At 42.6% G+C, this 22,836-nt stretch overlaps 1 protein-coding gene and 1 non-coding gene across 2 annotated transcripts in view; one reads left to right on the top strand and one right to left on the bottom strand.

Annotated features, from left to right (window-relative positions):
• Positions 1-22,836, top strand: part of WDR7 (WD repeat domain 7) — a 291,161-nt gene that overhangs the window by 11,187 nt on the left and 257,138 nt on the right. Inside the window, 7 exon segments of the mRNA XM_028524165.2 lie at positions 3,515-3,594; positions 7,783-7,953; positions 12,909-13,015; positions 14,535-14,613; positions 17,696-17,870; positions 18,816-18,892; positions 19,742-19,861. Coding sequence (XP_028379966.1) covers positions 7,795-7,953; positions 12,909-13,015; positions 14,535-14,613; positions 17,696-17,870; positions 18,816-18,892; positions 19,742-19,861 — 717 coding nt within the window. The 5' untranslated portion in view covers positions 3,515-3,594; positions 7,783-7,794.
• On the bottom strand, positions 22,134-22,240 carry LOC114507225. Its single transcript, XR_003685472.1, has one exon. It is a non-coding gene; the product is annotated as a U6 spliceosomal RNA (small nuclear RNA).

The following is a 22,836-nucleotide window of genomic DNA, read 5'->3' as shown; positions in this document are numbered from 1 at the left end:
TTAGACCATCAGTAATGCAAATATAGACTGGGTAGTAGATGCTCCTAGAGAAGTATGGCATTGACGATGGTGATTGTGGTGATGGTATTGTGTTTTCGAAGCAGAATGTTCTTGTTTTTGAGGTATTTTAAAGTATTTAAAATGTGGCATCATATGTGTGGGTTATTTTCAAACAGCTCAGAAAAAGTATATGTATGTATATGCATGTGTTTACATGTATACACATAAATACATATTGACAAGGAAAATATGGCAAGATATTATTTGTTGAATGATTGTTATACTACTTTAAAAATTTTTTTTGAATATTTGAAATTTTCCACAATAGAAAGTTGGGGAGAATCACAAAGGAAAAGTAAATTCCATCTTAAGAGTTTTATTAAGGAAGCAATCACATGAAAAAAATATTCCAAATCTAATAAAAAACAGGGTGAAAGATCCTTCCTTGTCCCTTCAGTTCTTCTCAGGGCTTTCTAGGCCTTCGTGCATCTCAGCACAAGGAAGCTGAAAAAACGGGGAGAAGGTACCCGGGAGACTGCGTCGCATGGAAAGTGAGGAAGAGGGAGGGTCCTGGGCTTTGGGAGAGGGCACTTGTGCGTCTAGACGGGGGCCAGCTTTGGCAAGGACTGTAGGGTAAAGATGGGTTCTTGTTCAAGTCCACCATTGTTTGAAAACTTCATGTTGTGTGCATATGTGGATCTTTTTTTTTTTAAGATTTTATTTTTTTATTTTTAGAGAGAGGGGAAGGGAAGGAGAAAGAGATGGAGAGAAACACCAATGTGTGGCTGCCTCTTGAGCACCTCCCCTTGGGGACCTGGCCCGCAACCCAGCCATGTGCCCTGACTAGAAATCGAACTGGTGACCCTTTGGTTTGCAGGCCAGTGCTCAATCCACTGAGCCACACCAGCCAGGACCATATGTGCATCTTTAAAACAAAAGAATCTGGTGAATCAAGGCCATTGTATTTATTGCACTATCTTGTTGAATATAGTGTAACACCCATAGGTGGGGGGAGGGAACTTAAGACCAAAGGATTTATCTTGAGAATTAGGATTCCCACTTAGTCCAGCCTCATACTTCTCTTACTCTCCCTTTTCAGAAGGAGTTATCATTGCTGTGTTTTTTTTAAAATTTGGCATCATTACAGAATTATTTTAAACACTGTATGTGTGTGTGTATGTATGTATGTATAGATGTGTATAGATACGTATATACCTCCCCTTTTAAAACCAAAAATAGGAGTGTGTTTTGCACACCGTACTGTGTAGAACACTGTACCGTACACCGTATATATTTTGGAGATCGTTTCTTATCTTGTAGTGCAGTGTTCCATTGTAAGGCTCTATCATCGTTTTTCTTGCTAATCCCTGACTGACGGACATAAGAGTTCTTTTTTCAGGTACCCACTAACAATTAGAGAAACTTGCAAATGTATAAAAATAAGTAATGTAATGAATGCTCTTGTACTGAGGAGAGCATCAACACTCATTTATTTCCACTGTTTGGGCCCCCCAGTGAGGAGACTCAGAGATGGGGGTGGCACTCAGATTTACTGGGGTGCTCTCCTGGTGTCCACACGCAGGGAGAGGGGGTCAAGGAGGAGGGTTTGGCTTGAAAGGGAAGGTGAGCTGCGATGTGTCAGTGTGACTTCAGGTGGCTCTGGGGGAGCTCTGGAGATGGGGTGAATGACCCTGCCGGTGCCATCCTGACTTGATACAAGGGCCCCAGCTTTCGCATCCCCCGAGCTGATTGGTCGTGGGATGAGCGCTGTCCCCTGCGAAGGTGCCAAGTGCTTGGACAAGGGGCCTCCCTTTGGCTGGGACTGTCCTTTGTGGGGCTGACGGCCCAGTGTTCTTGGCAGCCCAGTAGTAAGTCCTTTATTCCTGAGGAGAAAGTGGACACACCCCGTCCATCACGCTTACGGTCCCATTTCATCTTCATCCCGCCAATACTTCTTACCCCCTTTCCCCCCAACCTCCCCTGAGTGCCTCTGAGCCCAGACAGCGTATCATCGTGCCCATCAGCCCTGCACTCCTGCTTTCCTTTGAGGAATGTGGCCTAGTAAAAGCTCGGTTCACCAGATTGACTGGAGAATGGAGTTTTCTGGTAAACGAAGACAGTACGGAAGAGTGAAGAGCATTTATTCATGAGGGACAAGGAGGTCTGTGTGTGCCCGGGGGCTCTGAGGTCAGTTTACAGTGTGATCTTGAGAGAGTTCCTAATGGATCCAAATACCCCCGAAAAATAATCTGTAAGATGATAATGAGCTGTACCTTCTCTCCATGACTAGATTAGGGAGCCATCTTATTTTTTTTCATCAGTTACAAAAGCCTTTCTTTTACAACTGCTTAAATATAAAACACAAAAGCAGATCAGCAGGAGGTAGACCCATTCACCAACTTTCGAAGTGACTTGGCTCACTGATAGAGGTGAGGGATCAGTGGAGCGGGACCCTTTTCGTTGAATTTTCTGGTGCCATTTTATAAAAATGTTTTCCTGAGTTATAATTTCTCCAAAACCAGGTTATACCTCGATTCCTCTTTGCCTCACTTACCTTCTCACCTTCCCTCCTCCCCTCCCTTCGTGCTTGCTCCCTCCATCTTTCCCTGTGACTCTGTTTGGGTGGTGATGGTCAGGTTTTATCCATAAAACACTTGACCTGTTTCCCACTGCTGTGAGGTTGGACTCCCGATTCCTCACGGAGGCTGTCCGAGTCCTTCACATCTTCTCTCCTCATTCTGCCCTTGGCCCTGAAGCCCAGCCCTGCGAGTTCCACTGTCCAGAAAGGCTCGAGATCCGTTGCCTCTGGGACCTAGAACACGTGATTCTGTGCACCTCTTCCTCAGTCAGATCTTGCTCGTTCTCACTCTCCATTTCTTCCAGGAATCCTTCCTGGACCCACTGAAGTTAAGTTAGGATGTTCATCTTTGTGTCTTCGCCTGTGATTTATGGTCTTGAGATTTCTAATGCAGCGCCCTCTATGGTCATTGTCTGTGTGTACGTAACCTCTGCTGGATAGTTGACTTGTGTTTTTTTAATTCACCGTTGTAGTGCCATGGTCTAGGCACACAGTGGAAACTTGGGAAATGCGTACTAATGATGGTTATTATGAGAGCAGAATTTAATTTGAAAGCTATTTTAGTATCAGGAAGGGAGTTTGTAGTGTTATTTTTGACAAACTCAGGCAGAACTGAGCTGTGACATTTGCAGATAATAGAATTGTGTTTGAGAAACATGGACAATAATACTTTTATGTTGTAGCAGAAAGTCAATGAGAGATATTAACCTGCTGAAAAATCCAACCTGATTAATTATTAAGTGGCAAAGCTGGAAGAAACCAGTAGATGTGGAAGCAGAATGAGAAATTGCAGGACCTGTGTTTTTCTTTAAATTACTGGTTACTGAGCGTCTATAAGGTGCTAGGTATCGCACTAGTTGTCTCAGACATGTTTGGTTTCTCTCAGTCTTTATGGCAGCATTCTGATAGGAGGGTGCTGCTGTCCATCTTTTACAGATGGGGGTGCTGAGACCCAGCAGGGCCACCTTTTCCAGATCGCACACACGAGCCAGGACTTGAGTGCAGTTCTTTTGACTGTGAGTTCTCTGTTCTTCCAATGACTATTTTCATTGTTGTTGACTAAAGTTAAAAAGCCAAACATGCAACGTTGTCCTTCAATCCCTTTAAGAAGTAACCTTGGATTTAGAATGCACTTGGGCACCTGTGAGGTTGTGTCAGAACCGGAGAAGTCAGCGCTCTCCAAGTTGGTGTGTGAGTTTGATGCGGCTCTAACCATGACCACAGCAGGCTTTTCTGCAGAAGTTCACAAGCTGGTTTTTAAGTTTGTATAGAGATTAAGAGGACCTAGAATATCAAGGGAATCTTGAAAATAAGAACTAGCACATTTCTGTGCAGGAAGGAAATATCACTGTGTTCCTTCGGGGTGTACATTTCTTGAATTCTCTTATAAACGAGGCAGGACTGGCTTTTATGTACTGGGCTTGTGTAAAACTGAAATAGATACACATTATACAGTGACCCACCTAGACCATCTAAGTCGAATGAATCTTTCCCATGGCGGCCGGCTGTGGGTGAATTTCAGGTACCCTCTGCCGGTGCGTGAAGGGGCCTGGGCACAGGAGGACCCGGCATCCGTCTCCCTGGTCTCGTCTCACCCCAGCAAGGCCCCCCCCCCTGCTGCTCGTAGGGGCCTTCAGCTTTGTCCTTTACTGTAATTTCTTGTTGTTCTTCTTACCACTCCACTTACGCTATGCATATTTTTCTTACACACTTTGGGTGTGTAGTGTGTTTGCACATGCAGTTAGGAATAGTGTATATTTATATGTAACAAAACTCAAAAACCGTGGCCTTAAACAGTTAGGGAGTTTATTTTTCCTGTGCAACAAAACATTTGGTCTGAAGTTAGAGGGGTGTTTGTGAAGACTGAGAACCCTCCTAGCTTTTGAACTAATACAGCGTCTTAGCGAGGACGTGCCTGTGTCTGGGGAGAGACCGCAGAGCAGTGCCCCAGTGTCCTGGACAGTTTTCCCTGCCGTCGACCTTTGAACATGCCCCCAGACGCCTTTCCCCGCAGTCTGCCCGCAACCCTGACTTCATACCCTGTTAGTAGCAAGCGCCTTCTGAGACCACAAGTCCGTTTCTCCACGTGAGTCCTGCAAATGAGACTCTCTGTTCGCCTTCTCCAGCCAAGATCTGAAACCTTACTCTCCCGTGTCTTTCAATACCGTCTTCCCCGTGGTCACCGTGTCCTTTTGGTAGATTATTATTTGTGTAGAAGTTGTTTCTGTTTCTTCCGTATTTCAGTGGAACTACCCTAATCCCAGGGGTAAAGCATATGAATATCAGCTACTAGTTGTGATTCCCACTGCAGCTTCATTTCTGATTATTACCTTTTAAATGTTTCACCTAACAGACACCTCCTGTGTAGAGCTTTTTTATTCTCATAGACTAGCCAAAAAATAGCACAGGGGGCGTGTGTGTGTGTGTGTGTGTGTGTGTGTATTTAGAGTCAGGACAGCAGGACAGGTTAGTTTTTACAGTCTAATTTCCTTAGAAATACCGCAGTGAACTTTGGATTCTGGCCCTCTCACCCACCCCCCAAACACACACACACGCCCCATAAGGTGGTAACTCCTTACCTTGGTTAGACAGAACTTCTTACCTTATTTCTCAGATAAGCAGTTAACTGTGATCCCCTGGAAAAGACAGAGCGAAGTTTTACCTTTAGTTCCTAAGGGACATTGCTTTTTGGATAATTAATGAATTTTAGGTTATGTTCTTTTTAAAAAAAATTTTTTAAAGATTTTTAAAAAATTTATTTATTTTTAGAGAGGGAAGGGAGGGAGAAAGAGAGAGAGAGAGAAACATCATTGTGCAGTTGCTGGGGGCAGTGGCCTGCAACCCAGGCATGTGCCCTGACTGGCAATCGAACCTGCGATGCTTTGGTTCACAGCCCGTGCTCAATCCACTGAGCTACGCCAGCCAGGGCTAGGTTATGGGTTGAATTGTTTTTCCCTAAAATCCATATGCTGAAGTTCATACCTCAGAACGTAACCTCGTTCAGGTCTTTAGAAAAGTAGTGAAGTTACAGTGTGGTCATCAGGAGGGTCCTCATCCAGCATGACCCATGTCCTCACACAAAGGGGAAAGCGGGAGACAGACAGGCACCCCGGGAGAACGCCAGGCGGGCAGGACGGTGGCCTTCTGAAAGCCACGGGGAGCGGCCTGGACAGGCCCTTCCTTGCATAGCCCGCAGGTGGAACTGGCCCTGCCCGCCCGTTCACACCTTGTTTCGGACTTCCAGCCTCAAGAACTGTGAGACACAAACTCTGCTGTCTAAGCCACTCAGTTTGTAGCCACGGCATCTCTAGAAAACTAACCCAGTCCCTAACGAAGATCCGTAATGGCCCTTAATGAGAACTCTCAGATTCTGGTTGACGGTCAGTTCTTGATTTTTTGTAAGGATGTGCGGATTAGTTTTTTCCTAAATCTTTGTGATTATTTTAGCTTCTGGAGAAGCTGAGTTAGAGACCGGTGTGTTTTCTAATGACATAAGCTGTGCCTTTACCATGTTATGGATGATTGTTTCCACTTGTTGTAAGGGCTGTGCAATGCACTGTTCTCCCAGGTTTTCTGGAGTCGCCCTGTCGCACGAATACCAGAATGTCCCTGCATGTTGCAGCAGGCAGGCCCATCTCCAGAGCACACACATTCCTTAGTCCCGAGTCTTCGTGTGTGCATTCTCTTTACACCGGGCGGTAGGCACTGAACGTGAGTCCTCAAGTATCTAGAGAAACAGTGTTCTCTCCAGATCTCGCAATATTGGGTTTGGTGCTGTGAGCTTGTTTAATGGAGCGGCATCTTCTCGGGTGCTGTCACCATGGAAACAGGAGCTCCTTCCAGATTCCCAGTTTGAGAAAATCATGGTTCGATGTGTTACTCAGCCAGGAACATGCTGTACCAAGTTTGGTAAAGTCGGTTCAGCGCTTTGTTCCATTTTCTGGTATCAGACAGGGACGTGGGAATAGTGGGGAGTGTCATGGTCCTTCACGAAATGGTGGGCATGATACATACACGGTTTTATTAACAGGAACTAAACTTGGGTTTTATAAAAAATGTATACTTTTTACTTAGAGCAAAAAGATAGTTTTGGGAGAAAGAATGAATGAAGGCCATGTATCTAACAAAAAAATAAAAGATGCAATATACATTGTTTTTAGTAAATAGTCCGATGTCAATCGTAATTTTTTTACTTGCTTAATTTTCTAGTGACTATTTTTTAAAAGAGATTTTAGTTTTTATCTTTTGTTTAAGAAGTATAGGTATTACTTTAAAGAAAAGATGTTTGCTAAAAGCCTCTAGCATTTAGACCATGGCTGTCAAACTAGTTTCTTTTACAGAAAGTGTCTGTCCTTGGAGTGTTACTGAAAATATCTTAGGACAGTCTCAGTGTTCTAGAGAGTCCATCGTTATGCACACGTTTTTGTTGTTCCTTAAGAATCTTGGATAGAAAAAAATATCACTGCTGTGACATTTCTCTGGACTGGTGCTCGCCAGGAGGTGACCCCCACTGCCACGCCTCTGCGGTGTCTCATAGGACCTGTCAGTGTTCTGTTTCCTGCGGAGCCCGTGTCGATGGCTCCAGTCTGCACTCCTCTCTAGCGTCTCTGAGCTTGTACCTAGGTATTTATACCAGAACTAAACTTTTATCATGCAGAAAGGAGTTGAAAGAGAAATTCTTTTTCCCTCCAGTTCATAAAAGGCCCTCACGACCTTGAGACATAATAAGTTTGTAGTAAATATGGTCGAATGAGTTTATCATTGAACACACTCTTTTTAATGTTTAGAACAGTGACACAACGCGGAGTGTTTCTTGGCCTTGGTGTTTGTCACTGGTTCGGGGACTTAGGAAGATCTGGAGACCTTGCTTGTCGCGGGCAGCGTAGCAGAGGAAGATCATGGGTTCCGAAGTCAGGCTGCCCGGGTTCTGATTGAAGCTCCATTGCTTCACTGTTCACTTTGCTACTCCATACGACTCAGTGTCTTTATTTGAGAAAGAGGAGTGACAGTGGTACTTCCTGCACGATTTGTTGAGATTTTAATTAGATTTTACATATATAAAAAGGAGATTTTATATACTTTTGCATATACACATATATAATGTTTAGAAGAATTCTTAGGTTTGGGGGGTTTAAGATGGCTTCGTAATAAAAGTGTATCATGTGCATCTGTAACATTTGGCATTATTCTGATGACGTTTCCAGGCTTGAAACGCAATGGCAGGAAACAGCCTGGTTCTGCCCATCGTCCTCTGGGGCCGCAGAGCGCCCACACACTGCATCTCAGCGGTGCTCTTGACCGACGACGGCGCCACGGTCGTAACCGGATGCCACGACGGCCAGATATGTCTCTGGGATCTTTCGGCAGAATTGGAGGTGAGTATTCGTAACGTCTCCTGCGCTTTTTATTTTTTTTAAGATTTTATTTAGTTTTAGAGAGAGGGGAAGGGAAGGAGAAAGAGAGGGAGAGAAACATCAGTGTGCGAGAGAGAAACAGGTCAGTTGCCTCTCGCGTGCCCCCAACCGGGGACCTGACCTGCAACCCAGGCGTGCGCCCTGACTGGGAATTGAACCAGCCACCAGTGCTCAATCCACTGATGCACACCAGCGAGGGCTAATCTGTTTTTGATCCTTATAGGATTGCCTATTCTGGACATTTCATGTAAATGGAATTATGTAATGTGTGGTTTTTTATGTGTATGTGAGTAGTTCTTTTCATTTAGCGTAGTATTTTCTAGGTTTATTCCTGTTGTAGCATGTATCAATATTTCATTTTTTAAAAAATGTCAAATATATTCTATTTGTATGGGTATACTGTGTTTATCTGTCTTTTTATCAGTCGGTAGATATTTGGGTGGTTTTTCCTTTGGCCACACTGAATAATGCTGCTGTGGACATTTGCGCATGAGTTTTTGTGTGGACATGTTTCCATTGCTCTTAGGTATACACCTAGTGTGCAACTGCCAACTGGAAAAATGATCCATGCGTTTGGATAACATGTGAAGACTAAGTAGGTTAATAAGTTGCAAAGTAGCCAGAGATGAGTGTTGTAGAATGTGATATGCCTTCAGAACTGATAGCAAACTAAATATGAATCAGCAACACAGTGAGGAGAAAAAAAAACCCACCTTTAAAAAAAAGATTTTATTTATTTACTTTTAGAGAGAGAAGGGAGGTAGAGAAAGTGAGGGAGAGAAGCAGCAATGTGCTAGAGATACATACATCAGTTGCCTCTCACATACCCTCAACTAGGGATCTAGCCTGCAACCCAGGCATAGATTGCAACCCAGGTTGCCTTAACTGGGAACCGAACCAGCGACCCTTTGGTTTGCAGGCCGGCACTCAATCCACTGAGGCACACCAGCCGGGAAAAAAAATAAAACGATGTTTTACTGGAATGATTATAAGCAGTTGAGATTTAACTTATAAGATTTTAGAAACAATTCCTTTACTATATGGATTTCACTAGAATGTTATGTTTATTTAAGTTCAAGTAAAAGGGATAAAAGTGACTGGGGCGGGGGAGGTGTGAGAAATGGTTGGGGCTGGGGGAGACAGCTAGGAGAGAAATCTATCTCTTGACAAATATTAAAGGAATTGGGCTATTTATCCCAGGGGGAAGGAAGGCTAAATAAAAGGTGGCTTGGTTATTGTCTTTTGATATATATGGAGGGTCTTCTTAAGTATTATACTTTTTAGCAACTATTTATGCCAACTATTAAAGACCAGTAAGAAGAAACATAACATTCAGAAGGAAAGCACAAAATGCCTTCTTTAAAGGTCATGGTATCTTCTCTTCTTCTTTTGCTAGGACAAGATTCAGAACTGTAGCTAGGAAAAGCTAGAGCTCTTGCCATCCATAGCTTGGTCTGCATTTACATGTGAGAAGGGCACCGTGGCCGGGCCTGGTGGCAGTAAAATGTCCTAGAGAAGTTGTAGGAGCAGCAGTTTAGTGGGTACCTAGAGAGATGATAAGAGTGAAGGAGGAAACCTGTTGATAGAGATATTGTCTTTTATATGCAAAATTTGTAAAGCGTCACTCCCTGTGAAGTTGCTGGCTATTTATGTGACTGATTCCTGTCTTCACGGAGCTTCCCTTCTTGTGGGGAAGCAGACCTGTGCAGAGAACCATGTCATCTGTGGCGCTGATGGAAGAAGTAAATGTTACAGAAGATTCTCAGCCTTTGAAAGCAGGCACATGGCTTGAGTCTGGGTTACTCTGGCATGTAGTTGTGTGACTTTGGGCAATAAACCAATTTTGTGCCTCAGCCTCACTTGGTCTGTGTCTGCCATGTCTGAAATACGGCCTGCCACAAAAGGTTGTGTCAAGGAGTCTATGGAGGGATGCGTAGTAAGCAGCTATAACAGTGCTTGCACATAATAAAGATTTATTTAATAAGTGCTAAGTATAGGATCTCAGTAGTAGAAAGGGGAAAAAAACAGCTACAGGGGATTAAAAAAAGAAAGCCGAATGATGGCCAATTGTAGAGCTAGCTAGCCTCAAGGCCCCAGATTGGAATGCTGGTGCTACTGTTTACTCTTACTTAGGAACTGACACATCACATCTTTTTATTCTAATCATCTTGTATTCCCACTGACAACTTGAATACAGTCACTTGGAGCTGTGTGGTCTTTGAAGACAGACAGCTTTTATGCATCGGTTGAGTAGATTACTTTTCAATACTTCTGTGTACTGATTGTCTGTGAAAATGTTTAGTTAATGACTATGACAAATTTTTATGGAATATGGTGAAATATAAATAACAGGTATAAATGTAATAACATGCCATATATTTATTTTTTCTTTTGATTAATAATATTAATGCTTATTTCCTCTATAATTTGCTTGATTTTATAATTGTGATTGTAATTGTGATTTAGCATTGATACTAGGCACTGATGTATCTGTGGATGGTTGTCTCTGTATCACAATCAATCTTTTCCATTGGTCAGTGTGTCTGTTTTTATGCCAACACCGAACTCTTTTGATTACCGGAGCTGTATAATAGAGTTTGAAATCAGGAAGTGTGAGGTCTCCAACATTGTTCTTCTTTCTTAAAATTGCTTTGGCTCTTTGGAGTCTTTTGAATTGACTCCAAATGAATTTTTGGAGGTTCCATATGAATTTTAGGAATTCTTTTTTTATTTCTGTGAAAAATGCCATTGGAATTTTGATAGGATTGTATTGAATGTATAGATGGTTTTGGGGAATATGGACATTTAACAATATTAATTCTTCCAACCCAAGAATGTGGGATATCTTTCCACTCACTTGTCTTCTTCCATTTCTTTCATGATTGTCATACAATTTTTTCTAAACAGGTCTTTCACCTCCCTGCTTAAATTTCTTTTCATAAGTATTTTATTTTTGTGATGCCATTGCAAATGGGATTGCTTTCTTAATTTCCCTTTCAGATATTTTGTTGTTAGCGTGTAGGAACACAACTGATTTTTGTATGTTTATTTTGTATCCTTCAACTTAACTGAATTTGTTGATTGGTTTTAACAGTCTTTTGGTGAAGTCTTTAGGATTTTCTGTATATGAGATCATGTCATGTTCAGAGACAGTTTTACTTCTTTCTTTTCAATTTGGTTGCCTTTTATTTCTTTTTCTTGACTAATCACTTGGTCTAGGACTTACAATAATATATTGAGTAGAAGTAGCAAGAGTGAGCATCCTTGTCATGTTCCTGATCTTACAGGAAAGGCTTTCAGCTTTTTCATTGTTGACTGTAATGGTGGCTGTGGCCTTGTCGTGTATGGCGTCTATTGTGTTGAGGTATAGTCCTTCTGTACCTAGTAGGAGTGGCCTACCTTTTGGTATCTGTGGCCACACTGGAAGAAGAAGAGTTATCTTAGGCCACACTCTAAATGCATTGTGACATGTAATCACACAAAAAAACTCATGTTTTAAGTAAATTACGATCTTGTGTTGGGCCGCACTCACAGCCATCCTGAGCCACATGCGGCCTGTGGGCCTCAGGGTGCACACCCCGGGTAGAGTTTCTAATCATGAAAGGATATTGAATTTTGTCAATATGCTTTTATGGCTTCTGTTGAGATGACCGCGTGATTTTTTATCCTTTACCCAAGTATTTTTGTCCATTTTCTAGATGCTGGTGGGAGTAAAGTCCAGTTCTAGTTATCCTATTATGACTGAAAACAGCAAAGCCATATACATAAGATATAAAAATAGCTATTGGTAAATCTGATTTTTCTTGAGAGAAATTACAGAATTGATGAAGAGCTTTTCTTGCAGTGAAAGAACACTGAGTCTTTGTAGAGAGGCAGGGCTGGATACGAGAACACTGGAGGCCTGTTCTAACCATAAATCATGACTACATTTTCCTCTTAGTTATAACTGCAAAGGATGGCTGAGATGAATTTGATCTGGAAAATTTCTTCAGTTGTCATATTCAAGCTCAGTACTCTTCCCATGCAATATTTAATTCTGAATAATTTAGTTTTCCCATTAAGTTAGGATAAATTGTTTGCCAGACAGACACCTTTGGTAGTACACAGAGGCTTTACAGGTATTTGTCATATTCTTTTTCACTAGATCTTGCGTATGTGGCTCTTCGGTACAGTCTTTCTATCTTACATGTCATATTATTTGTATGTATTAAATATTTAATTTAAAAAATACATCCCCAAATAGCATAAGGCCCTGAAGCAATAACATGCAATTCGGTACAAAGTGGGTAAGTTTGGGAGCATGTTGTCAGACTGCTTTAGAATAGTGGGTATCCTGTGTAGTTGCGTGACTCTGGGGAACTCTTTCTGTGAGGCACCATGTCACTGAATCATCAGCCTGTGACGGTCATTCGTAGTTCCTGATGGTTAATGTTGATATCAGCATTTGGGAGGATTTGCCCTCTCTCTCTCTCTCTCTGTTCTTTTTTTTTTTTGTATTTGGGGATGTTGATTTAGATACTTCAAATTTGCTTTTAGATCAATGAATCTATTTAAAAAATAAGTGAGGTTAAATTATTTTAGATGCTGATTCACACTCTTAACCTCAGTATACTTCAGCTTAGAGCTTAAGACCCGCTGCCCTGGTGTGAGTCCTGCTTCCATCATTCTGTGTTTGACACGGGACAAGTAATGTCCCCTCTCGGAGTTCCCACTGCAGTGTCAGAGCCACTTGGCGGGGTGCCTGGGGGCATGGAATAGGTGGGAGTCACTGTTTTGTTCTTCCCAGTTTTTTGGCATTCTGAGCAATTCTTCTCAAGTCTGTATCTTTATATTTACATGAATATGTAACTGGATCCCTAAAAAAGATTAATTTTTAAAAATTTGGTTCTCATGTCCACATATGTGTGTGTTTCCAGGTTAACCCTCGAGCACTGTTATTTGGTCACACGGCTGCAATCACCTGTCTGTCCAGAGCGTGCGCGTCCAGTGATAAACAGTACATTGTGAGCGCGTCTGCGAGTGGGTAAGTGGCTTCTCACTCCCGTGTCCTCGTCGGGCTTCGTCGCAGGCAGCATCAGTGTGGTGGTGAGCAGGGAGGTACTTTTCTTTTGTATCTCAGATACATTCTTGCGTTGTTTAAACTCAAAGGTATTTGAAAATGTGGTTTTAAAAATGTGCATTTCATCTTTATTAATGATTTTTATAGTACTTTTATTATAATGTATTATGTCTTTACCTTACCTTTGGGGAACTCAGAATACCATAAAAGTCGAAGCTGGGCATTAATCCTGGTGTTGCCGTTGAGCTGGCGGACAACTCTGAGAGTTCTTAAAAACCTGGTGATGCTACGCCAGCATCAGCTTGGGAGATGAAGCCGTATAGAAGATCACATTGTTATATTGGTCTATACTAACACACTAGTGTGGCCACATATATTCCTACACCTCAGAATGTAACTTGCTTTTGGAGAGAGAGATCATTGGACAGTAGTCATAGGGTACAGAGTGTACAGAAGTTTAAAAACTTTTTTGGTGCTTAGAAAATTGTACATTTTCACAATATGTTACTGAAGGGAGTTGGGGAACTGGAAGATAATTATTAAGTTGCGTCCTCCAGTCTCCCCATAATTTTATGAATTTGAAAAGAACCTTGTATAACTATTTGGAACGAGAAGAGGCAGCATCAGGTAAAAATACAGTACTTTTTGGTCAGTTCAAGGATGACTCACATAAGAATACATAGTCTAAATAGAGTGAGCTTTTCTTGAAAAGATTGTTTCATACCATGTGAGATATAGGAAAGCACATTTAAGTTTTTATTTCTAAGAGAAGGAACACATTGGCATTTCTGGTTTTGAATAATATTGTGTCCTTAGTTTGACACGTAAGCTTTTCTGTCTGTACGCATTTAATAAAACTTCTGCAATAAACACAGAATCAGAACTGGAATATTATATGTAATTTGAAAAGATTTAGAATTTTAATTTTATTTTTATTTGTTTTCTTTTTGCAGTGCTAAGTTTTATAGTTCTGTTGATAGCCACTTCAGTGCTGTCAATTAGAAGTTTATTTCTTGTTTTTGTCACTTGCACCCGCTCCCCACCCCAACATACCACTGGGGGCTCTGCTCTGCTTCGTTATTATCCTAACCTTGAGATCGAGGTTGAGGGAGCAGCCACTGTCTGAGGGCAGCCACTGTCCTCTGCCTTCGTATCTGGGACGAAGGCAGAGGACAGAGAAAGTTCTGGAGGGCCTTGCACCAGTTCTAGCCAGAACCACTCGCAGTACTGCACCAACCGAAGGGGAGCCAGCAGTGCGATCACACCAAGTGCTCAGAAGCTGTGGATCAGGGTGGGGTGGGCCGGGTGGGAAGGACAGTGAGTGGGAGGGCCAGAATGTTTGATGCAGAGCAATAACAAGCACGCAGTGCTTTTTCTGAGATACACAAGTTTTAATGGAAGATTACTCTTACACGACTATGACAGAGTCGAGCAGCGCTTTTAGAAATCCATTTTAAAGTTTTGCTATTATTTTGCTTTATAGAGAGATGTGTCTCTGGGATGTGAATGATGGCCGATGCATTGAATTTACGAAATTAGCCTGCACACACACTGGCATACAGGTGAGTATCTATTTCTGGAACTGCCCAGGTCAGCACAGTTATTACAGGTGTTCCAGTAAAAAATGCTTTTTAAACATCGCGCTGTGTTTTTCTGTGAAAAATGGGTGGAGCTAATGAGAAGACAGGATTAGAGTAGCGAAAGTGTTCTCAAAGGAGGGCGTCATGGGGGAGGGGTAGCAGAGGAGCCGGAAGGGGGAAGAGGTGAGTCAGCCGGTCCCCTCTGCTGCTTCTGCCCTGCTGTTAGCCAAGGGAGCACCAGGCGGGTGAGTCACCTAGATCCTACGCAAGGGGATTCTTTCTTGCCTTACGGTTCCAGGTTGGGTGAGTCACCTAGATCCTAAGTGAGGGGATTCTTTCCTGCCGAAGCCCTTATGGTTCCATTCATCTTGTCACGAACTGACCCGCTGTGCGGGTCCTATCCTTTCGAGTGTTTGTGTAGTTGGTGCTGGGGTGTGTTGTGTGACGTTCCAGCTGTTCTGTGCAAGAAATGACCCTTCCGTGTGGCTGGCTGGCTCGGGAACGTGTGGTTTCTGACTTACAACCCCAGGACTCTTCTTTACGCTTTCGTAATTGTCAGGTTCCTTGTGCTTCTGTTCACTCATCATGTACTGAGTCGAGTGTAGGGAAAGTGACAAGTATGTAGGAAATATCACTTATGTTCTTAATGGGCACGGAGAGGGGAGAGAAGAGAACTCACATTTTTGAGCAAATGTTGTATAAGCATTTCTCGTACGGTGTTTCATTTAGTGCTTCCCACATCCTTTCTAATTGAATAGGAGTGTGTCATTTCACATACAAGGAAAGAGACCCAGGCTGATTAAGTGACTGCCCCCATCTCACAGTGAGTCATTCCTGGTGCCAGGATCCCAAACCAGGCTTCTCTGACTCGAGGGACTTGTTGTTCATGTCACACTGCCTCTGTGGAATCAAACTGATGCGGTTGTTGTTGCAGGAGAAACCTCCTGTGCCAGCCCAGATCAGAAGCGTAATGGAAATGTTTGTGGGGGAGGTGGCGGTGAGCAGGATAAAGGCAACGGCCTGTGGAAATTTTCCTTTTCCATGCTGCTAGGGCGTATGCTTTTTATGTAAAAGGCGTTCATTGTTTATTTTCTGTCATAAGAAGAAGCATCAAGGTTTGCAGAGAGAAAAGGGGTAATAAAATGATGGAGAATCATTGACTTTATAGGCCATTTTCATTGAAAAATTATGTGTAAATGTCTTGAACTCATTGGATATAAGTAGTTTGATGGTTGCACAGTTTTATGATTTAAAAACTTTTGGTTTACATTTTAGGAAGAATTGTCTGTATTTACTCAGCAGTTTCCCAGTGCCTGCTCTCTGTCAGATCCTGTGGTAGGCCTTCTGCAGTTGAGTCGGCAGCCATCTCTAAGGAGAAGGTGCTTTCTGCAGGTCCACTGGTGCGTGACAGTTGTTTCCCGTGCAACCTGCACCCTCCCAGGTGCAGCAGCACGCACAGAGAAACGGCGCACCTTGGCGACTCGCCCTTTCTGAGGTCCAGTGAGATGCCAGCGTCGGACACTCTCATGTGGGGGCATCCCTTGTTAAAGTTTGGGAACCTTGCTTCTCTACTCAGAGCACTTTCTTTGCCAGTATCGAAGTGTCAAAGAAGCCAAATTAGTGCTCAAGTATTGTTTGCGAGTTGAGCTTCAAAGCCAAAGGTGGGAGAGAGACACTTAGGCAGGCAAGTCTGGGAAAATCCCCATGCCCTCAGGAGAGGCCTCCTGTCCAGTGACTGCAATGCTCGGGTCTCTCCTCGCTGGTGCTGGATGGTCAGTGACCGGGTTTGCCTCTCTGCGCGCGGCCTTTTCTCCTGGGCACGTCCTCCCCTTATATGGGTCAAGACTACCTGTGGTCACATAATTACACGTGAGTACCTGGCAGTCCGTGGGCCCTCCAGGTTGTGTGTCATGGTTTTTGAATCAGCCTCCTGAGGCCTGGAGGTGCCCCCTTTGTGGTCTGCATTTTAGTGCATCTTCTCTCTGCGTTTCAGTGGCGCTGCCTCGCCCTTACTAAATGTGCTCCGTGATCTGGTCAGTGTTTGCATGTGAGCAGGTGTCCCTTTTATACAAGGCTCTCCACGTTGGAGGAAAGACTGTATTTCTCCGCATGCATTTGGAGCTCTGAGTACAGGTCTATCAGCTGTGGGAGCAGACTGGCCCCAAGTTTCCTAGGAATGTCCCAGTCGTGGAATGGTGACAGCGTAGCCTGTTGTGCTGCTGTCTAGCTTGCCCTCATGTGATTCGGATGAAGTCTCCTCCTCGGGGAGTGGTAGTCTGGATGGTAGAGGTCTTCGCCTTCTAAAAATCCTATAGGGCATCACCTTAAAGAGAGCCATGGTTTTTTGAAGCTAAGGTCCTTTGATAAGATGTTGGCCTTGTTTTGATAGTTCTTCTTCCATCGGTGGGTGGAAACTGGTCCTACTTACCCTCTGGAGTTAGGTATGCTTGGCAGGGTAACGTGTCGATCGTGACTGTGTGGGTTCTGCTTCTGTTTTCCTCCCACAAAGTGTGAACGTGTTCTGTGGGAATAGTTAACGAAGTCGTCTCATACTCTAGTCTGAAATAACACACTTAGATTCACCAGAATTTGATTCTGAGTATCATACGTTTGATCATCTTTACTTCTAAATTTTGTTTGGTCATAACTAGTCATTGTAACACTGTAACCACCTATTCCCGTTCATCTAAAATTCATATTACTTTTGTGACCCATCTGAGCTTCCCCTTTGCTTTAATTTGTGAATCTGATTTTATTTAGGTATTTTGTTAATTCATTCAACCATCCTGTTTTTAATGCTTCAGGAGGATAAAAAGGAAAATTATGAATTTTCCAATGTAGTTCAAAAGGGAGGATAGGCGTGAGGAGAAGAATAATAATCGTTAGATATCTTGAAATATTAATGTAACTTGATGTGCATCTGTGTATACATAGGCATGTAATATATAGCACATATTACATGTTTGGAAGTATCACTGAAAAAAATAAGCCTTGTAACAAGTGTGATGAATGCATGTGAATCGAGTATCTTTGCAAAGAACATTTAAAATATTTTTCCTTCCAGTTCTACCAGTTCTCTGTTGGAAATCAGAGAGAAGGAAGGCTGCTGTGCCATGGCCATTACCCTGAAATCCTTGTCGTGGATGCCACCAGCCTTGAGGTGTTGTACTCCTTGGTATCAAAGATATCCCCCGACTGGATCAGCTCCATGAGTATCATTCGGTCCCACCGCACACAAGGTCAGCGTGTGGTGCCCGTTCGGAACTTCAGCACCGTGACTTCTGGCTTAAATGACTGCAGAGTTCTATAATGTATCACACATTGCTGTATTTGGTCATATTCTTCTATTTAAGACATAGCTAATGATTTATGGTCTGTCTCTACCTTCACAAAGGATTCTTTGGTTGAATTAAGATGTAAAGTGTTCGATGATTTCCATTCCATGTGATAGCCACTAGCTTCTGGCAGTCCCCGCGTGGGGGCGATCTTCTGGAAGGGAGGACGGAGGTCTTCACCCCTTGCCGGAGCGGTGGGAGGGACCGTAGTTCCCCCTGTGCGTTTCTTGGGCGTGGTTTCGTCGCTTGCGTAAAGAGGCATAGGAAGTGTTTCCGTTTTATGTGAAGAGAATGCAAAGGAAGGGGGTTGTGCACAGTTAAATTTAACGAGAGTCCTGGTATGTTTGGCTGCACTCTCACCCAAAGCTTGTGAATCAGGTTTTCATGGAGTCTTTCTCCTGATCACAGTCTGTGGGGGGGGGTGTCGTGCAGTGAGACATCTAGAAGGCGGGCGAGAGAGGTGGGGAGCGGGGAACGAGTGCCTTGAAGGAATAAAGTGATTAAACATTGTGAATGTTGAAGATAAAAGTTCTTTGTTAACATAGTAATTGAGAATTTTTTAAAATTATTAAAAATGTAATTACAAATAAAAAATAATTTCAAGTAGCTAGAAACAGATTTTCCCTGAATTCCAAATGTTTTGGCCATCTCTATTTTGTTTCAGAATCTAGTTCCTGTTATTTTATGGAATACAGAATTATGTTTTTATGTCAATTATAAAATGTTCTGTTATGCAGTTTAATTAAAGCGAACCAGGTTCTGTATTACCAAAACGGATTGTAATCCCGTTTCTATTCAGAAACAGTGTACTGTATTTCTAACCTTGGCTTTTGTTCCTTCTTGGCTCAGAGGACACCGTGGTAGCCCTCTCAGTGACGGGCATCTTGAAGGTGTGGATTGTTACCTCTGACATGAGTGGCATGCAGGTGAGACAAATGAGACTGGACTTAACTTCTCTGTTTCCCTTATGAAGTCTTCAATTTCCGTAATGATATCTGTGTGCCTTCCTTTCTTAAAGGGGAAGGGAAAAGCTAGGTTTTTGAATAGTCTTATTGATGTAGGATAGACGGTGTCTTAGAATACTGTCTCTCTAAGTGGATTGATTAATGTTTCCACTTTTGATGGGCGACATCGGCTGTATCAAGGATAGAAATAGAGAGACATATTGCACAGGATAGGAAGTAGAGAAACATATAGAAGAGATAGGATCTTCCTCAGTTGCTTCTGTTTAAGTTAAAAGTTAAAAAAAGTAGTTTGCTCTAGGGAAAAAAAATAAAGCCAACCATCACAAAAAAGTATATAAAGCCAGTTTTAGTCCTCTATCTCTGTTCTTTGGGCTTGCATTCCTTGTTACTTTTTAGTACGACAGGTGGATCAGTTTTCTGACAATATTGGTGTTAATCTCTTTAGCTAGGGAAGTTTTAGACATTAAATCTGGGGGAAGCTGGATGAATTGATCAGCTGTTTTTAAACAAGAAGGCATGTATAGCTACAAAAATTAGGGTTGACTCAAAACTTGTATCATCTGTTATTGCCGGAGTGATGACACTCTGATTCTCATCAGTATTTTAATCTTAGTGGTGGTGTAGCAAAGATGCTGTTCCCAGGTGTTTTTATAATGTATTTTTATTGCTTTTTACTGCCTTGGTTCTCACATGATGGACAAAAATGACCATTTCAAGTGATGTCTTATTTCATTTTTTTAAAATTATTGTGCAGTAATTTTAATTGGCAATCAAGCCATTTCTAAACTTTTGCAAATCTTTCTCTTTCAGGATACCGAGCCAATATTTGAGGAGGAATCCAAACCAATTTATTGTCAGAATTGCCAAAGCATCTCTTTTTGTGCATTCACACAAAGGTCACTTTTGGTTGTGTGCTCCAAATATTGGAGGGTAAGATAATAGCATAAGTAAGAAGCTGTATTTTTACCCTTCCAGATGTTTGCCCTGGTCTGTGTGGCTCTGTTGGTTGGACATCGTCCTGTAACCAAAAGGCACATCCCTAGGTCGTAGGTTCAGTCTCTGGTCCAGGCGCGTATGGGAGGCAACCAGTTGATGCTCCTCTCTCAAATTGACGTTTCTCCCTTCCTCTCTCTAATAGCAATGAAAAAAAAATGTTTTCAGGTGAGGATAAAAAAAAAGATGTTAGTTTATTAGACTTTCAAAGATAATTGTAAGGAAAAACTCAGTGCAAGAATATTTAAACCATTTGCTATTCGTATGTGATTTTGATGTCGTATTTTGAGGTATTGGGGTTTGGCCATATATTATTCTCTTTTTTTGTTTGTTTATGGGATGATTCAGTTAATGATTAGTATTCTATTGATCTAATTTCTGCTTTTGCTGCTGCTTTAGTCTTTATCTTGTGAGTATAGCATAAGCAGTGGTAGTGGGTTTTCTGCAGGCTGCCGTGTCTCTGTAGGTGGTTATTATTCCCAGTGGCCGTTCTGTTCTGAAGTCAGGAAGGTCTCCCTTCTCGCTTCAGAGCTGATGAAGGAGTAGATTATTTCCACATTACCAGACTTGAACATTTTTATAGTAGAAAAAGCATCAGCATACTTTGACCTCTTGTACCAAAGCTTTCTGTGTATTATTGTAATACCTACAGCTGAGAGGGGAGGTGCATTAGTTATCTAATGCTGCATAACAAAAAGCACTCTGCAACAGCCCAGACATGTATCGTCACCCACCTAAATACACGTAACGCCAGCCCACCTGTGGGTCAGGGTCCGGGCACAGCTTAGCTGGGTGCCAGGTCAGGGTTTCTCGCAGGCCGCAGTCCAGGCGTTGGCCAAGACTGCTGTGTCATTGTAAGGCTCCCTCGGGGAGGGTCTGCTGCAGAGTTTGCTCACATGGCTCTTGGCAGGCCTCAGGGCGTCCTGACTGTTGGCCGGAGACAGTAGTTCCTTGCCACATGGGCTTCTCCCTGGGACAGGTCACTCCAGGGGAGCTCACTCCCTCAGAGTGAGTGCAGAAGAGATTGTGCAGCCAAGACCGGCCCCACCTTGGGACTGAGATCTCATCACCTTGGCCACATTCAGTTGTCTAGAAGCAGTCACAGAACCCAGCCTTCACCTGGGGGAGAGGGGCTCACGAGGGTGTGACTGCTGGCAGGGCATGAGTGGGGCAGTCCTAGAGGCTGCCTAGCACGGTAGGAGTTGTCACTTTCCCTGTTTTGCAGATGAGGCAACTGAGGCATTGGGGAGGATAGACAGCTTGGCTGAGCTCTCAGGTGGGAGTGCAGTTGCTGGATTGTGGTTCAGGTGGTTCGACTGTGGCAGCTCTCCTTGCTACTAGGCTGTCCTGCCTTAAAGGGGAAGGCTGTCCTGCCTTAAAGGGGAAGGCTGTCCTGTCTTAAAGGGGAAGGCTCTGTAGTAGAGGGACTGACTAGGGCAGCAGTGTCTTATGTTTATCTCACCACCTGTACTGTTTCAGAACAAGGTTAAAGAGGAAAAGCTGGCAGCTGCTTAGTTTACGGTGAGCTCTATGCAGTTCTTCCTTTGTCTTAAAATTCAAAATTTATGCAAATAGTACTAAGAAACAGTGCAAGAGGATGTAGTGTAAAGTCCACACCTTTCCCCTGGTGCTTCCCTTCCTCTCACAGATGTATTGTCTAGTGTTTGTGTGAATTTATTGTATGCATTTTATAATCATGTGAGAACAGCCTTTTCTTAAATGCGTATATAAGAGTGAAAAGCCAACCCACAGAGTGAGAGAAAATACTCACATATACACACATGATGAAGAACTGGACTATTATTTATAAAAAACCAACTCCTGCAAATCAAGGTGAAAAATACAACTGAGCAGGAGAATGGACAACAACATTTCCTCAGAGGAAAGCCAGGCGGCCAGTGAGTGTAGAGAGGGGCTCGCCTCACTAGTCCTCAGAGAAATGCACACAGAACAATATTACAGTGAAACTACCGCCCACCGGAAGGACTTTTTTGGTATATTTATTGCCATAAAGAAGTTTTCAGCTTTAATATGGTTAAGTTATCATTTTCTATCGTACGGCCCCTAAAACAGTTTGCGACATGTTCTAAAGGGCTTGCCACAGCTGAGATTTATTTTTAATCTTTTATTTTTTTCTAGTGTGTGTGTGATTTTACCTTATATATCTTTAAATCTTTTATTTATTTATTTATTTATTTATTTCAATCATAAAAATATGGAACGCTTCACAAATTTGCGTGTCATCCTTGCGCAGGGGCCATGCTAATCTTCTCTGTATTGTTCCAATTTTAGTATATGCGCTGCCGAAGCGAGCACTATCTTTGAATCTTTAATCTGGAATTCATTCTGTATGAGTTGTAAGGTGTAAATACTATTTTACTTTTATTACAGATAGAACACTCCCAAGTTCCTGATGCCATTTATTGAATAACTCATATTTCTATTCTTGTGCCTCTGTAATACACTTTTTCCCTGCATTACTTCAATTTGTTCCCTGACTTGATTTATCTGCTCGTGTACTAACTGTATGAACTTCATCACAGCTCTGGCAGTAGCTGTAACGTTTTATTCTCTCTAGCTCTGTCATTTGTTTTAATAGATAATAGGGGCAGAAGGTGGTCTTCCTTTATTAGCCTTTCTTGGGCTTTTTCTTGGCTATTCTTGTAGTGCTAATGTTATATACTGATGAATATTGATATTACAGGAAGTCACGATGAATTCAGCTAGGATTTGTTCTAATTTCAAGGCTCTTGCACCAGCAACATCATTGTTTTTTCTTTTTCTTTGGAGAAAAATAAAGTAAAAACTCTGGGCTATTGAATTACTCATTCCTCCTGGGGAAATTTTCTAGCAGTGCAGAATGTACTTTTTTAAAATATTGAAGGTGGTAGAAAGGAACGTTCTGCCAGGAA

This window comes from Phyllostomus discolor, chromosome 9, assembly GCF_004126475.2.
Source record: "Phyllostomus discolor isolate MPI-MPIP mPhyDis1 chromosome 9, mPhyDis1.pri.v3, whole genome shotgun sequence".
Classification (NCBI taxonomy): Eukaryota; Metazoa; Chordata; class Mammalia; order Chiroptera; family Phyllostomidae; genus Phyllostomus; species Phyllostomus discolor.
Note: the sequence above shows the minus strand (reverse complement) of the source record. Positions and strands in the feature narration are given on the sequence as shown.